At 42.6% G+C, this 17,820-nt stretch overlaps 1 protein-coding gene across 5 annotated transcripts in view; it reads right to left on the bottom strand.

Moving 5' to 3' along the window:
• The window catches only part of APC (APC regulator of WNT signaling pathway), a 129,421-nt gene extending 112,903 nt beyond the window's left edge, over positions 1 to 16,518 (bottom strand). For 2 of the 5 annotated variants that reach the window (XM_043920183.1, XM_043920187.1), the window contains exon 1: positions 16,139 to 16,518. In XM_043920183.1, the coding sequence (XP_043776118.1) occupies positions 16,139 to 16,303 (165 nt within the window). In that variant the 5' untranslated portion in view covers positions 16,304 to 16,518. The remainder of the gene's footprint in view (positions 1 to 16,138) is intronic. The other 3 variants (XM_043920179.1, XM_043920186.1, XM_043920181.1) reach the window with 2 other exon arrangements.
• Positions 16,519 to 17,820: the final 1,302 nt, after the last annotated feature.

Raw genomic sequence — 17,820 nt, 5'->3', positions numbered from 1 at the left:
GATATGACCATTTCTTTGTTCTACTCACAGCAAAACTTCTTCATCTAGTGGCCTTCATTTCCTCTATTTTCTCACCTTTAATTTACTCTTTAACCCACCCTAATCCTAAACAATCTCCTGAAACTCAATTGTCAAGGTCATTAATGACTACCCAGCGGCCTAATTCCATTGCCCTCATCTTAGTACAGTAACCTCTTTAGGAACATTAGACCAAGCAGACCACTCTCTTCTACTTGAAGTAGATGTCTTCTCTTGTCCTCTACTTGTTCTCCTGGTTTTCCTCCTCCCTCTGATTTCCTCTATTGATTTGTTTTATCTCTTCATGTGTCTTCTAAAACATGAGCGCCTGAGGACTTGTACCAGGACTGCTTTCTCTCCTCACTGTTTTCTCACCTACTCCCAAGGCTTTAACGTCAATAACCTCAGATATGCAGATGACACCACCCTTATGGCAGAAAGTGAGGAAGAACTAAAGAGCCTCTTGATTAAAGTGAAAAAGTTGGCTTAAAGCTCAACATTCAGAAAACTAAGATCATGGCATCTGGTCCCATCACTTCATGGCAAATAGATGGGGAAACAGTGGAAACAGTGGCTGATTTTATTTTTGGGGGCTCCAAAATCAGTGCAGATGGTGATTGCAGCCATGAAATTAAAAGACGCTTACTCCTTGGAAGGAAAGTTATGACCAACCTAGACAGCCTATTAAAAAGAGACATTATTTTGCCAACAAAGGTCCATCTAGTCAAGGCTACGATTTTTCCAGTGGTCATGTATGGATGTGAGAGTTGGACTATAAAGCAAGCTGAGTGCCGAAAAATTGATGCTTCTGAACTGTGGTGTTGGAGAAGACTCCTGAGAGTCCCTTGGACTGCAAGGAGATCCAACAAGTCCATTTTAAAGGAGAGCAGTCCTGGGTGTTCATTGGAAGGACTGATGCTGAAGCTGAAACTCCAATACTTAGGCCACCTCATGCGAAGAGCTGACTCACTGGAAAAGACCCTGATACTGGGAGGGATTGGGGGCAGGAGGAGAAGGGGACGACAGAGGATGGGATGGTTGGATGGCATCACCGACTCGATGGACATGGGTTTGGGTGGACTCCGGGAGTTGGCGATGGACAGGGAGGCCTGGCGTGCTGCAGTTCATGGGGTCACAAAGAGTTGGACACGACTGAGTGACTGAACTGAACTGAATGATGTTAAATCTCAAATTTAAATCCTAACCCTCTTCTGTGAATATCCAACTATCTTTCACTTGGATGTCTGATACATTTAAATTAAACAGATACCTGATTCACAAATTTCCTGGCCCTCTCCCTATGAGACTTAAATCTTCAAATTCGTACTCCTCTGAAGATTTCTGTCACAAAGAATACATGGACAATTTTTTTTTCTTCTCCTACAGGGGCAGCCTTGCTCTTCCATTCTATTACAGCAGCCTAAGGATGTATGTGCTAAGTCACTTCAGTCGTGTCTGACTCTTTCGACCCTATGGACAGTAACCCACCAGGCTCTCTGTCCATTGGATTCTCCAGGCAAGAATACTGGAGTGGGTTGCCATGTCCTCCTCCAGGGGACCTTCCCAACCCAGGGATTGAACCTACGTATCTTACATATCCTACCCTGGCAGGTGGGTTCTTTACCACTCGCACCACCTTAGTTTGTGAAGAGTATAGTCGGAATTCATTATTTTCTGAATAAAAACGCCCTATATACAGTGAGGGTTCTGAATGACACCTGGATCCAATGGCTAGATTAAAGCAGTAACATCAACAGATAAGGCAGGCAAGATCTCAGCACCTTATTAAGCTCGAGGATGTATTCTACAATTTCTAAGAGGAAGCCAGAATACTAATTCTTTAGATATTCCCAGATTACGTGAATTTTGTTCTTATCAGGCATCAAATACAACAAAAAATAAATCACTGTGAAAATGTTGGCAATCAAACAGGCATTTTCCTGAGCAATGCATAAATAATAGAAAAGTATGCAGCACCCTAAAAGCATTACCTTTTTGAATAAATTCACCTTGAGATTACCAAAAACACCAATTATAAGCTTGCTGGTCCAATGCTTATTTAAATGGGGAGTGGTACGAGAGCCACTTTCAAAGACTATCCTTAATAATCTTTAAATTCTGACATTCAAGCTTTAGCACAGCGTTCTCCTATGCTGAATACAGCTGACCTGAGTGACCAATGGCTTCCCAGGTGGCTCAGCAGTAAAGAATCCACCTGCCAATGCAGGAGATGCAGGAGACTCGAATTTGATCCCTGGGTCAGAAGATCCCCTGGAAGAGGACATGGCAACCCACTCCAGTATTCTTGCCCGGAGAATCCCATGAACAGAGGAGCCTGCTAGGCTACTGTTCACAGGGTCACAAAGAACTGAACATGACTAAGCACACACGAGTGACCAATAACACACTGCAGAAGCGTGTGACCTCTGCGGCTACGCCACTGTAAGACACTGCGGCTTCTACCCTGGTCTCTTGGATTGCTTACTGTGGAGCCAACCTCTGGGCTATAAGGACACTCAGGCCACTCAGGTAACCTTATGGAAAGGTCCACATTTGGGTCCCAGGATGGCCTTTCCGTAAGGTTACCTGAGTGTCCTGACAATGATTACCAACTTGCCAGCCAGACGAGTGAGTGAATGACCCCGGAAGCAGATCCTACTCAGCATTTGTTGCTCATGTAGACAGAGAATAAGCAAAATACACAGATTCTTTCACCTTACTGTAATCCACAACAGAAATTCCTCCTAACCACCCCCTTGAATAACTAGCAAATGAGCCATCCTTGTCAGATTTTTCCCAATTATCTTAACCATGGGACCACTTCTGTTAAAGCCCAAACCAGTAGGATTTCCAAGCTGAAGGACTGGCTAATCAGACTGAAGCAGAAAGCTGTTTATCCTCTTCCAGTATCTGCTTTGTAACTTTTGAAGTAAAAAAACTGTTCTGGAGCTTGAATGAGAGTTATCATTACGATTTAAAATGCATGTTCTAGAATGCTACCTTTTGATGAAGACACAAATTAGTTTACCACAGTAGTTTATATATTTGCCCATCTAACAAGCTGTATTTGCGAAATTTGGGTTTCTGTGGACTACAGTTTGAAAAGCTAAACAAGAAACTGGTCACAGTGATTACACTGTTAACCTGTGTTAATCACACAGTGATCGCCTCTGTGGAGGGGACATGTGTAACTAAGAGACAGGGATGAAAAGTCAAGGTGTGAGTCGCTCAGTTGTGTCCGATTCTTTGTGACCCCATGGACTGTAGCCCACCAGACTCCTCTGTGCAGGAAATTCTCCAGACAAGAATACTGGAGTGGGTTGCTATTCCTCTTCCAGGGTGTCTTCCCAACCCAGGGACTGAAGCAGGGTCTCCTGCATTGCAGGCAGGTTCTTTTCCGTCTAAGCCACCAGGGAAGAGACAGGGGTAGCATGTTTATTTTCATTTCGTTTTCTCTTGCAGTTTTTGATATGTATACTGCACACCGGTAATATCTGCTCAAGAATATAAATCTTTAAGTCTCTTTTCCTGACAAAACTACGTTTTTTAATGTTTAAAATAAGAGAAACCTAAAACAACTTCAGTACTTATTCAAAATCATGCTCATTACTTTTTAAATTCAACCAAGTAAGACATTATCTCAGTATCTTATTAGTGCCTACATTTGAAGCAAGTTACATGTTACAATGCTAAAAACAGCCAAGATATGACAAGAAACAATCTGGCTTTGATAACATAAAAGCAGAATATGATTTTAAACCATGTAATGTAGATCAGCCTTAGAAAACAATAAAAAGAAAAGTGGTGTTGTTATATCAATCCCAGACAAACTAGACCTTCATGCAAAAAGCACTTTCAGAATAAAAGTGGAATACTTCATAACAGTAAGTCACTAAGCAGATTATATAACTATCACACATTTCTATCCATCTACTTAGGCTTCCCCGATGGCTCAGCAGGGGAAGAATCTGCTGGCAACGCATGAGACACAGGAGATGTGGGTTCAATCCCTGGGTCGAGAAGATCCCCTGGAGAAGGAAATGGCAACCCACTCCAGTATTCTTGCCTAAAAAATCCCATGGACAGGGAAGTTCGGAGGGCTACAGTCTAAAGGGTTGCAAAGCGTCAGACATGACTGAGCAACTAGGCACAGTGTATATATATATTCATCTACTAGCACTGTCTCAAATAAATAAAGCAAAAGCTGAGAGAATACAAGGGGAAATATCTACAGTGGTAAATGGGATATTTTAATACACCCTTGTTTGTGTAATTGATACAAGCAAACAAAAGGTCACTTATGATCCTGAAGATTTGAAATACGGGATTAACAAGCAAGATCCAATGTAAATATATAGAACACCACATTCAATAGCTATAGAGAAAAAATAATATACTGGGGCCACAGTGTAGATCTCAAATTTTAAAGGTCTGAAATCACAGACCTTTGAAACACTGAGATTGTTCTCTGATGACACTGTTACATTGTTAGAGTCCTCTGATGACATATCTTATGTTTTTAGAAATAAAAAACATTCAAAAACAACTAGAAAATCTCCATGTGTTCAGAAATTGAGAAATATAATACATTCAACTTATCCAAAAGTTAAAGTAGATACCAGTGAAAATTAGAAACCATTTTAAAGTGAATTATAAAAGTACTACATACTAAAATTTGAGTAATGTAGCTAGCTAAAACAGTACTTAGAGGGAAATGCTTAGCCTTAAATGCATATATTTAAAAGGGAGAAATGCTGAAAAGTAGTGATCTACAAGAAGTTAGCAAAAGAACAAAAAAGTAAATCCCAAAAAGTAGAAGGAAGGAAATAAAGAGTGGAAATCAATGCAATAGAGAACAAATATATAATAAAAAAAAGGAATCAGCAAGATTCAAAATTTGGTTCCTTTGAGTGACTACTAAATTCCCAGGGAGACTGAATGAGGAAAAACAAAGGTAGTTTTAGCCTATAACAGATACAAGAAGATAATTCTTTACTGCAACCATTAAATGGATACTAATATTTATTATAAATAATTTTATGCTAGTAAATTTAAAAGTTTAGATGAAAAAGACAACTTCTTAGGGGGAAAACTACCAAAATAATCAACAGAAAATCTAAGGTTAAAAATTAAAAATCAAAGTAGTAATTAAAAATCTTTCTACAAAGAAAATTACCAGCCCAGATGGCTTCTCGGCCAGATTCTCACAGAAATTTAATGGAACAATTCAGTCCTACTTAAACTTTTTCAGAAGAGAAAACGAGGGTCAGCTCATTTTATAAGGCTAGTATGAGATAACCGCTGATTTCAAATCCTGACAAGGACAATATAGGCCACCTCACTGATACAAAACTATTAACAGAATATCAAACTGAATCCAGAAATACATAAAAAGAGTAATACTGTAAAACCAAATTAGGTTTATCTCAGAAATCAGGTTAGGTTTAAGATTTTAAATAATATATAATTCAATATATTAACACAGTGAAGGAGAAAAGTCATACGGTAATGAAAAGCTGCAACAACAACAAAAAAAGCATTAAATTCAAACAAACAGAACAAAACACAAAATTCTTAGTAAACTGGGTACAGAAGGGAACTTCTTTAAATATGATAAAGGTTTTCACAAAAACAAAACGACACGAACTTTCAGCAAACAGACTTGGAGTGAAGTGCTGAAAGCTTTCTCTTGAAGACCAGGAGCCAGCAGGGCAGGAGCTCCGGGGTGACCGCAGCGTGTGCGTCTGGACCTGAGGAGTAACTTCATGTGTGTTTGCAGCAACATGTATTTTTACATACACCTTGAAATATATATTAAAGATAAAAAAGAAAGAAATATTTGGCAATAAAAGGCTAACCTAGCCTATCACTCAAGCTTGGCAACTCCGTAGGTCCTCACCTCCCCACCACCACCCAGTTACCATTACTTTCAAACCAATTAACATTTATTGGGCTTACAAGACATGGTACAGTGTGGCAACATGTAACATGAACCTTAAAAATGTCTAAGATGAAACCTTATTTATAACTCCAGTGCCAATCATTCCATTCTAAGGAAAAAGACAAAGAGAAAAAAATCCATGTGTTAAGACATTCACTGCCCACATGATAATAAAATAGAAAACCTAAACTAAATAACCAACTCCAGGAAACAATTAAGAAAAATAATTTTTACAATGGGATTATATAGTCAATAAAAATAAGATTTATCAAATATTCCAAGAAGTGAATATAACCTAATTAAAAAAAAATTAGATATATACACATGTTTACACTGTAACAGGGGAAAAAAGTCGTAGGCACAAAGAAGAAAGTGAAAGACAGAGGGAAGAAGAGAGGGACAGAGGGTAATGAAAGTGGGAGGGAAGGGTTGGGAGAGACGAAAACTAAACTGGTTTTCTTCATATGTTGAGTTTATGAATGTCACCTGTCACCTGAATTTTCTTTCATGACTACAGAAAACTTTAGTAATGGGGTACATAAGAACTGAAGAAAATAATCACAAACTTAAATAAAGTATCCTAAATATTTTAAAAAGTTCCTTCAAAGGGTAACTTTAAAATTTCAACTTTTATCTCAGTACCATTTTATTCAGATAAATTATTATTTAACATTTAAATTGTGTTAAGTCTATCATATGCTAGTTACTTAGCATAGAGAGAACTTCTAATCATAATTAGTATTTAAAATAATATAACTTAAAAATAATAATTAGATTTCCAAAGATATATCATCTCCAATTTTCTAGCTAGAAAGTGAAAAGTGAAAGTGAAGTCACTCAGTTGTGTCCAGCTCTTTGCGACCCCATGGACTGTAGCCTACGAGGCTCCTCCATCCACGGAATTTTCCAGGCACGAGTACTGGAGAGAGTTGCTGTTTCCTTCTCCAGAGGATCTTCCCCCCCCAGGGATCAAAGCCGGGTCTCCTGCATTGCAAGAAGACGCTTTTACCATCTGAGCCACCAGGGAAGTTCCCTTGAGGCTTCCCTTGTGGCTCAGCTGGTAAAGAATCCTCCTGCAATGTGGGAGACCTGGGTTCAATCCCTTTATGGGGAAGATGCCCTGGAGAAAGGCTGCTACCCACTCCAGTATTCTGACCTAGAGAATTCCATGGACTGTACAGTCCACAGGGTCACAAAGGTCAGAAATGACTGAGTGACTTTCTAGCTAGCTGCTGCTGCTGCTAAGTCGCTTCAGTCATGTCCAGCTCTGTGCAACCCCTTAGACGGCAGCCCACCAGGCTCCCCCATCCCTGGGATTCTCCAGGCAAGAACACTGGAGTGGGTTACCATTTCCTTCTCCAATGCACAAAAGTGAAAAGTGAAAGAGAAGTCGCTCAGTCGTGTTCTACTCTTCACGACCCCATGGACTGCAGCCCACCAGGCTCCTCCGTCCATGGGATTTTCCAGGCAAGAGTACTGGAGTGGGGTGCCATTGCCTTCTCCAGACTTTCTAGCTAATAAAATCAAGTCTTTAAATGACCTTCAGAACTCCCCTTGGTCTACCCTGCCCACACCTACCCTCTGACCTGCCCTGCCACACACACCCCCCACCCCCGCTTCAGCCACGGCCTCCCACATGCTGCTCTTCCAACATGCCAAGGACATTTCCACGTTAGAAACTGCTGCTTGCTCTACCCGAACATTTTCTTCCAGATAGTTCCATGGCTTAATCCACTTCACTCAGAAAAGGGCTTCTCAAAAAGCCTTTTCTCACCAAACTACCTTAAGTATTACAGTATCCTGTTACTTTTTAATCCCCTGAATCTATCTTACTCTGCTTCAAAACCTGTTAGCTACCTGATGTGTGTGTGTGAGACTGAGTGTGCACACATGAATAATGTCTATGCCCCTCGCTGATATTTAAGCTCAGAAAGCACAGCTCTATTTTGTTTACCATTGTGTCACAGTACCTGCCAATAGCAGGCTTTCAAAAATACTTGTTGAAAGAACAAAAGATGGTAACTGGTTTTAGTTTTGCTGAGAAAATAATGATGGAACACTACTAGAATTCAGTAAAGCTTTCAAATGAATTCATTCTCAATCACAAGAGCATTACACGCATACTTTGGTGGTTGGAGTCCAACGTTCATAGTTCAGGGTTCAGTAACAGGAAGGAGTGGGGACTTCTTATGTTTCTCTGCCCCTTCCCATAGCCTTCCTTCCTCTCATTCATCCATAAATGGTTAGTGTGTACCACTAAGTCAGAGAGTATTCTACACATTAAGAACACACAGACAATTAAGACAAGTTAATGCATGAGACATATAAACATAATAACCATAGAATATGGCATGTAACAGAGTTCTGTGAAGTTGTAACATAACAGAGGAAGTAATCCACTTTTAGGGGCAGGTATTCAGGGAAGTTTCAACAGTGATGACATTCAACAAATACTTGCAAAATCAAATAACAAAAGATATACTTCATTTTACTTTACATACGAAATGAGAGTATTAAGTCTGAAACTGCTACAGTAATTTGCTACCATGAGATAAGCTCGCTTGAGGGCGAAACCAAAACAAGAGGAATGCCAGAGCAGAAGCAGAGAAACTGAGCCAAGTCCTTGATGATTTCAGACTGGATGAAGCCCCAGCTGAAGTTCAAGGACAAGATCTAATCATGCCCTTTACTGTGTAGCCAGTCTGAATTTGGTTTTCTGTCACTTGCAATATAAGTATACAGATGAACCTCAGTGAATTCTTTGAAAAACCAAAGCATTTGTTTTTTCAGTGTACAGGGGCACTATTGGTATTCTGGAAGGGACAATTCTCATCTCTACCAGACCCACAGATTTCCAAACACCACTCATCTTCAAGAAGAACCACAGATCTATTCCCTGTTAGTTGCTACCTGTATCCATTTCTCACAGTGCATGCGTAAATGTTCTTAACAACAACCTTAAAAGAATTGGGATATACCACTCAAATATACTAATTTTATAATCAATTTTAATTAGTCATTCATGACTATCTAAATGACTGATTCAGTCCTAAGCACAGCTTATATCCGCTCTCGAGATAAGCAGTGCTTTAAGAATGCTACTACTATCTGAAAATTCTCATTCATTTACGCTTACTTCTCCATACAGTATTATCAATATATGTCACTGACAATGTTGGTTATCTTCCCTGTAGCCATTCATCTAATTTCTTCCTAGACTGAAATGCTAGATATTGGTTTTTCTAGTCCCCTTGCAACTAGGGCATAAGTAATAAGGCCAAAATGAAATCTGATACAGGCTTTCTGTGAAAGGTTTACTTGCTTCATCAAGAGATGAGAGGGCAAACTTCCTCCATCTTTGGTGGTTGTCAGAATGTGATGCCTGGAGCAGAAAGAGAAACATGCAGCTATGAAAGGATAAACCTGAGCACAAAGGTCGCCACACTACAGATAAAGATGGAAAGCACTTGGATTCAATCTAGAGGGGAAGCCAGTCTGAGCATGAACGCAAATGGGAGGGCAGAGTTTAGAGGAAACGGAAACACAGAACCTCTGTGCTGACTGAGGACTAAGCAAAGCCAAGCTTATGCACAAACTGCCCTTTAAACTAATCCTACCTATGCCCTTGCCAATTACCTGAGCTAACACGCTTCTTCTGTTTTTAAATCCTATTTGCATCCTAACTGATACAGGAAACAGCTATGTTTAGGGGAAGAGCAAAATCGAGACACTGCAGGGAATGTAAAGAAACTTTCAGAGACATGAGAGAATCCGGAACTATAAAGCCAAGAAACAAGAAATCAGATCATTTCATTCCTATGGAGTATATTTCAGAAGCAGTCTAAGAAAACCATGGATGATTGAGATAAGGCCGTTAGCTTTGGTAATCAGATCATCAAGATGACTTTTTAAAAAGCAATTTCGGTGCTGCAATGGTAAGGGAAGTCAGAGTGCAAAGGAAAGAATACTTTACACTTTTAAGAACTCCATAATGCACCAAACCCTTGGAAAGACATGTAATGTGTGTTAAACTCCGTCTATTACAACTCTGTGAGGTAAGTATAACATTCTGTGGTGTCCTTAGTCGCTCAGTCTTGTCCGACTCTTTGCGACCCCATGGACTATAGCCCACCAAGCTCCTCTGTCCATGCTGATTCTCCAACAAGAATTCTGCATTGGGTTGCCATGTCCTCCTCGTACAACATTCTACTTTACAGACAAAGAATACAGCCTGAGTAGTAAGTTGCCCACAGCCACACAGACAGTAACTGGTTTCAGTAGACTTCAAAATCACATCTTTGAAGCTTAAAAGTAAATGTTCTTCCTACTATACCCCTTCATGGATCACAGACTCGTCGTGGTGAAGGGGCTTGTGTAACTCAGTGAAGCCACGGGCCATGCTGTGCAGGGCCAGCCAAGACAGACGGGTCATGGTGAAAAGTTCCAACAAAGCGTGGTCCACTGCAGGAGGGAACGGCAAACCACTCCAGTAGTCCTGCCGCGAGAACCCCACCAACAGCATGAGGCAGAAAAATAAGACACCAAAGATGAGCACCACAATCAAAAGGTGTCCAATATGCTCCTGGGGAAGAGTGGAGGGCAGTCATTAGTTCCAGAAAGAATGAAGTGGCTGGACCAAAGTGGATATGACGCTCAGTTGTGTGGCTGTGTCTGATGGTTAAAGTCAAGTCCGACGCTGTAAAGAGCAATATTGCATGGGAACTGGGAATGTCAGGTCCATGAATCAAGGCAAATCGGATGTGGTGAAGCAGGAGATGGCAAGAATGAACATCTTAGGAATCACTGAACTAATATGGATGGGAATGGGCGAATTTAATTCAGATGACTGTTTTATCTACTACTGTGGGCTAGAATCCCTTAGGAGAAAGGGAGTAGCCCATAATAGCCAACAAGAGTTCTAAATGCAGTACTTGGGTGCAACCTCAGAAAAAAAAACAACAACAAAATAATCTCAGTTCATTTCCAAGGCAAACTGTTCAATATCAGTGTTATCTTAAGTCTATGCCCCAACCACTAATGCCAAAGAAGCTGAAGTTGAACAGTTCTATGAAGCAGAACTGCTGTAGTTCTCGAACTACACCTTCTAGAACAAACACCAAAAAAAGATGTCCTTTTCATCACAGGGGATTGGAATACAAAATAGGAAGCCAAGAGACACCCAGAATAATAGGCAAGTTTTGCCTTGGAGCGCAAAAGCAGGGCAAAGGCTAACGGAGTTTTGTCAAAAGAACACGCTGGTCATAGCAAACACCCTTTTCCAACAACCAAGAGACAACTATACACATGGACATTACCAGATGGTAAATACCAAAATCAGATTATGTTCTTTGCAGCTGAAGATGGAAAAGCTCTATACAGATAGCAAAAACAAGACCTGGAGCTGACTGTGGCTCAGGTCGTGAGCTCCTAATAGCAAAATTCAGGTTTAAAGTGAAGAACGTAGGGAAAACGACTAGGTCATTTAGATACGACCTAAATTAAATCCCTTGTGATTACACAGTGGAGGTGACAAAAGGATTCAAGAGATGAGATCTGGTAGAGAAAGTGTCTACCAGATTCATAAAACTGAAAGAGGTTCATATATGAGTTTATTGAAAAAGATTCATATGTTTTATATGAGTTTATATACGAGGTTCATCACTGGAAAGAGGTTCATAACATTGTATAGGAAGCAGTGACCAAACTACTCCAAGAAAAAGAAATGCAAGAAGGTTAAGTGATTGTCTGAGGAGACTTTACAAAGAGCTGAGGAAAGGAGAGAAGTGAAAGGCAAGGGAGAAAGGGAAAGATATACTCACCTGAGTGCAGAGATCCAGAGAATACCAAGAAGAGATAAGAAACCCTTCTTAAGTGAACAATGCAAAGAAAAAGAAGAAAACAACACAATGGGAAAGACTAGAGATCTCTTCAAGAAAACTGGAGGCATCAAGGGAACATTTCATGCAAGGATGGACACCATAAAGGACAGAAATGGTAAGTACCTAGTAGAAGGAGAAGATATTAAGAAGAGGTGGCAGGAATACACAGAGAACAGTACACCAGTCACTGTGGTCGCTCACCTAGAGCCAGACATCCTGGAGTGTGAAGTCAAGGGGGCCTTAGGAAACATTACTACCAATAAAGCTAGTGGAGGTGACGGAATTCCAGTTGAGCTATTTAAAATTCTAAAGGATGATGCTGTTAAAGTGTTGCACTCAATACGTCAACAAATTTGGAAAACTCAGTGGTGGCTACAAGACTGGAAAAGGTCACAGTTTTCATTCCAATCCCAAAGAAAGGTAATGTCAAAGAATGGTCAAACTACCATACAACTGCACTCATTTCACATGCTAACAAGGTTACGCTCAAAATCCTTCAAGCTAGGCTTCAAAAGAATGTGAACCTAGAACTTTCAGATGTACAAGCTAGGTTTTGAAAAGGCAGAGGAACCAGGGAGCAAACTGCCAACATTTGTTAGATTATAGAGAAAGCAACAGAATTCCAGAAAAAACGTCTGCTTCTGCTTCATTGACTGCGCTAAAGCCTTTGAATGTGTGGATCATAACAAACTGTGGAAAATTCTTAAAGAAACAGCAGTACCAGACCACCTTACCTGCCTCCTGAGAAACCTGTATGCAGGTCAAGAAGCAAGTTAGAATCGGACATTGAACAACTGACTGGGAAAGAGTATAATAAAGCTGTATTTTGTCACCCTGCTTATTTAAGTTCTATGCAGAGTACATCATGAGAAATGCTGGGTTGGATGAAGCACAAGGTGGAATCAAGACTGTTGGGAGAAATATTAATAACCTCACATATAGAGATGATATCACTCTAAGGGCAGAAAATGAAGAGAAACTAACGAGCCTCTTGATAAGGGTTAAAGAAGAGCATGACAAAGTTGGCTTGAAACTCAACATTCAGAAAACTAAGATCATGGCATCTGGTCCCATTCACTTCATGGGAAATAGATGGGGAAACAGTGGAAACAGTGTCAGACTTTATTTTTTTGGGCTCCAAAATCACTGTGGATGGTGACTGCAGATATGGAATTAAAAGATACTTGCTCCTTGGAAGAAATGCTATGACAAACATCAACAGCATACTAAAAAGGAGAGACATCACTTTGCTGACAAACGTACATATAGTCAAAGCTATGGTCTTTCCAGTAGTCACGTATGGATGTGAGAGTTGGACCATAAAGACTGAGTGTCAAACAATTGAAAGTTGTGGTGCTGGAGAAGGCTCTTAAGAGTCCTGGGACTGCAAGAAGATCAACCAATCCTAAAGGAAATCAACCCTGAATATTCACTGGAAGGACTGATGCTGAAGCTGAAGCTCCCATACTTTGGCCACTGGATGCGAAAAGCCAACTCGCTGGAAAAGACCCTGATGCTAGGAAAGACTGAAGGGAAAAGGAGAAGGAGGTGGTAGAGGATGAGATGGCTAGGTAGTGTCACCGACTCAATGAACACAAATTTGAGCAAACCCCAGGAGGTAATCGAGGACAGAGGAGCCTGCCATGCTGCAGTTCATGGTGTTGCAAAGAGTTGGACACAACTGAGCGACTGAACAACAACTACACCAGCCTCCTAGGGTTAAAGAATAAAAATACAGTGGCACAGCAGGCTCAAAATTCAGACTGGCTTCTGTGAGCTGCACGGCACACAGCACTGTGTTTCGCAGCCCTGGCAACGGTATATTTAAGCATGCATGTAGGCTAAAGAAGGCAAGACTGAAAAAGGAGTGATAATGGATAATTACTGAGAAAGAAAGATAAAGAGGGATGATCATGGACACATCTGGAGAAGGTTGCTCCTGAAGAAAAGGAAGGACAATTCCTTCTTTTCAGGTAAGAGTAAATAAAGAAATGATATCAGGATAGAAAAGATTATACCTCAGATGTTTGAGATTTTTCTCAGGAAAGGAAAAGATCAAGTTATTTGCTATAAACACTTTCATGAAGTAAGACAAAAAAACCCACAATCGACATTATCGATCTGGAAGATAACAGAACACTAACTGGTATGAAAACAATCCAAAATCCTCACACAACTGGCTCTTGTATCCTTCAGGGATCAAGATAGTGATTAGGCCTGTTCAGAACTGGGCACTAGAAAGATAAATTGACATAAAGTTAAGCATTCTAAGGTATCAATGACGGGCTGGTAAAAACTGATGACCATGGGATCCTGGTGACTAGGGGAGGCAAATGAAAAGAGCAGTAGGCTAATGAATTGAATGAATAGAGAGACACAAAGACGGGAGGGTTCCTAAAGACAGGAAGAGGGGAAGAGAGAGAGAGAGAAAACGGGTTCCATAAGTGTGGAAGAGTGCTTGTTTGTGGTCAGACAGGTCTTGACACAATGCCTCAGGCAATGAGCTACTGCCTAGGGCTCAGCACTACCCCGTCAGCTAAAAGCACAGAATTGAGAGACAGCTGCCTGTAAAAACACGCAGTCCTCGGGTGTAGGAAACAAACAGGCTTACCTGCTGGCGCTAGTGGTAAAGAACCCACCTGCCAATGCAGGAGACATGAGATGTGGGTCTGATCCCTAGGTCGGGAAGGTCCTGTGGAGGAGGAAATGGCAACCCACTCCAGTATTTGTGCCTGGAGAATCCCATGGACAGAGGAGTCTGGCTGCCCACAGGACTGCAAAGAGATGGATGTGACTGAAGCGACTTGGCAGGGCACAGCAACAAACAAGTGAATGAATCTGCCCGTACAGGAATCAAACATTTAAAGCATCTCCTCTCCTTTTAAAACGAACAATTCTATCTCCAAACTTAAGAAATTCATCAAGAGGATAAAAGTCTACAATAAAGGTTAAGGCAGATGTGTGTCAGGAGGGAGAACGAAAAGTTAAATCTGTCAGGCCAATTGTAACCCACCTGTTAAAAGATTTTTAGCATAAAATTCCAATAAGGCAACAACAGTTTGTGCTTTAGAAACTCTGGACAGCACCCAGCATGGCTTCAAAAAAAGGATATCACTCAGTTTAATTTTAAAAGGTCCACCCATTGCAATCTCAGTGGACACGCTACCATTTATACTCATAACTTCATTTTTTACCATTCTGCTGCTCTTGACACTTTATCCAATTACAGGGGAAAAAATGGGAAAAATCAGACATGGCAACCTCCACTACCACATCCCTCCTTCAGTTTGCACTTTTTACACCATTAATTCTGACTACTCTTGCCCTAGTAATAAATAAAGAAGAAATGACAGTGGCACAACCTAAATTTTGCAGAAAATATCAAGTACAAGAAGGATTGTCAAGTAGTACTAATAACAATTGAGAACCCAAGAAATTTGAGAAGTTTCAAGTATTAAAAAGCGCTTTCTCCATTTTAGTCCTTTCCAAATAAAACAAAGGGCTTGGACAACACAAGATTGTGAAGCTTCAATGGACGATTTAGGCTAACAGTGAATAAAAGAATCACTAAAATCGCTTATCCTTTCTTGGGCTATTACATTTCTTACCTTCATAAAGCCTTCTTTTAAAACCAGGACCACTTCCCAATTCTTTCCCTGGATCTACTATACATACGTCCCCCCGTCCCCCCTCCCCCAAAAGTTTAGAGACCAAAGACGTGCTGTAGTCAGAAAAGGATTAATTTAGATGAAGAACCACTTGCGTCATTGGCACCATTCCTCAACTTTGCAGGAGTTCGATGGTCAAATTCCCAAAACCATCGAAGTCTCCTGGGGGCTGGATCCCCCCGACAAGATGAACAAAATCCACTGGCGTCTGGATAGCAAGCTTTTCTTTGTAAGTCTATGAGCCTGGGAAAGCTTTCCAGACAGTTAAAAGACTTCTCAAGGAAGCAAGAAGGTCGAAACCAGGAAGATGGGGAGGTGACTAAAACAGGCAGACGACCCACCCACCTAACGCGAAGGAGGGACCGCTTGCAAGGGCTGACGCTTCAGCAGGAGGCAGGAAAGGTTGCGGAGGGCGGCCGGCGCTGCGACCCCCGGCCCCTGGGTGGGAATGGAGGGCACTCAAAGTCAGGGGCCAGCCGGAGGCCTGGAGCGGGGCGCGGAGAGGGGGCGGGACGTGGAGACAAGGGAGCCGCGGAGTCCGGCTGAGCACCACCAGGGTCTGAGCCACGGCGGGGCAAAGCCGAGAAAGCTTTGCCCACAGAGGAGACACCGAAGCTTGCAGCTTCACCCACCTGCCAGACGCTCGCCCCGCGGACAGAAGCACGGACGCAGCCCGGGCGCTTCCTCTCCTGCCGGACACAGCCCCTGCCGCCGCCGGAGCTCCGGGACCCGACAGCACAGGGCGGTACCGAAGTAGGCAAAGCGGCGACCGCACTCGAGCAGACGGGGGTGTACATAGGGGGCGCCGGGGGCTCGGGAAGGCAGCTCTGTGCTTGACCTTCCTCACCGGTGGCCAACGGCGCTCCCTGGGAACAGCATCCCGCCTCGGCCCGCTGCGCCCGGGCCTGCGCCCGCGGCTCCCCCCGGCAGCGGCCGGGCTTCCGGCGGCCACACCCCGCCCCCGCGCTACTCGGCCGCCGCCATCTTGTCGGAGGCGGGAAGACCGCACTGCGCAGGCGCGCGCCGCGGGGAGCCGTAACGCGCAGGCGCGGGGGCCGCTGCTCACCCCACCCCCACCCGCCGAGGCCGGCTTAGGCAAAGCCGTCTGCTCCCTCGCACGGGTGCTGCCAGGCTTAGTGGCCAGTCTCAAACCGTACCGCAGCCGAGTTAATAGACCCTTCTGCGCACCTCACTCATTGTGTAAAACCCTATCTATGTGCCAGGTCCCGGGACAGGCGCTGGTGAAAGATTAGTAAAACGCGGCTCCAGCGCTAACTGCTACTGCTGCTGCTAAGTCGCTTCAGTTGTGTCCGACTCTGTGCGACCCCATAGACGGCAGCTCACCAGGCTCCCCCGTCCCTGGGATTCTCCAGGCAAGAACACTGGAGTGGGTTGCCATTTCCTTCTCCGATGCATGAAAGTGAAAAGTGAAAGTGAAGTCGCTCAGTCGTGTCCGACTCTTAGCGACCCCGTGGACTGCAGCCCACCAGGTTCCTCCGTCAATGGGATTTTCCAGGCAAGAGTACTGGAGTGGGGTGCCATTGCCTTCTCCGTCCAGCGCTAAAGGTGTTCCTAATCTAGTGAAAAAGGACGGGGATGAACGAGTGATTTCCACGATTCTTGTTTTTCACCTGCACGCCACCTTCGCTCTCTTGCCCCTTCGATTTTAATAACTGAAAACATACCTCTTCCAAGAAGTCCTTCCTCTCACACAATTTGGTCAGTTCTTCTCTAATACCTCGCCTTACCTCTTTAAGCTTTATTTCATTCATTGTAAATTCAACAAGTAATATTTGAGTTTCATTTAGGAGAATAAACTCATGGGACTTATATTTTAGGGGAGAGTATAAAACAAACAAAAAAAACCAAACTTCAAAAAATCAACGAAATAACGTTTGATAGTGATGAGGGATGGGAAGAGAAAAAAACCACCAAAAGTTAATGTTGGGTGAGGGGTGGTAATTAGCGATCTCTCTCCAGAGATGACACTTGATCTGAGGCCTGACTGACCACTGGGGCCAGAAGTTATGAGAATCATCCAGGCAGAGCGTTCTAGACAGAAGAACAGCAAACGCGGCAAACCTCTCATTCTTGAGGTGGGAGTGAGACCAGCACATAAAGGACAGAAAGAATAGGTGATGTGGACACCTGGGGAGGATATGAGGGGGGGCGGGGGGTGGGACAGGGGCAGTTTAGGTAGGACATTGAGGCCATGGTAAGAATTGGATTTTTACTTCATGGTAGCCCCTCTATCTTGTTGACACTGCCAGAACTACTCCTCAAACACTTCTAGCTCCTGACTGCCTCACTGCAC

This window comes from Cervus elaphus, chromosome 12 (assembly GCF_910594005.1).
Source record: "Cervus elaphus chromosome 12, mCerEla1.1, whole genome shotgun sequence".
Classification (NCBI taxonomy): domain Eukaryota; kingdom Metazoa; phylum Chordata; class Mammalia; order Artiodactyla; family Cervidae; genus Cervus; species Cervus elaphus.
Note: the sequence above shows the minus strand (reverse complement) of the source record. Positions and strands in the feature narration are given on the sequence as shown.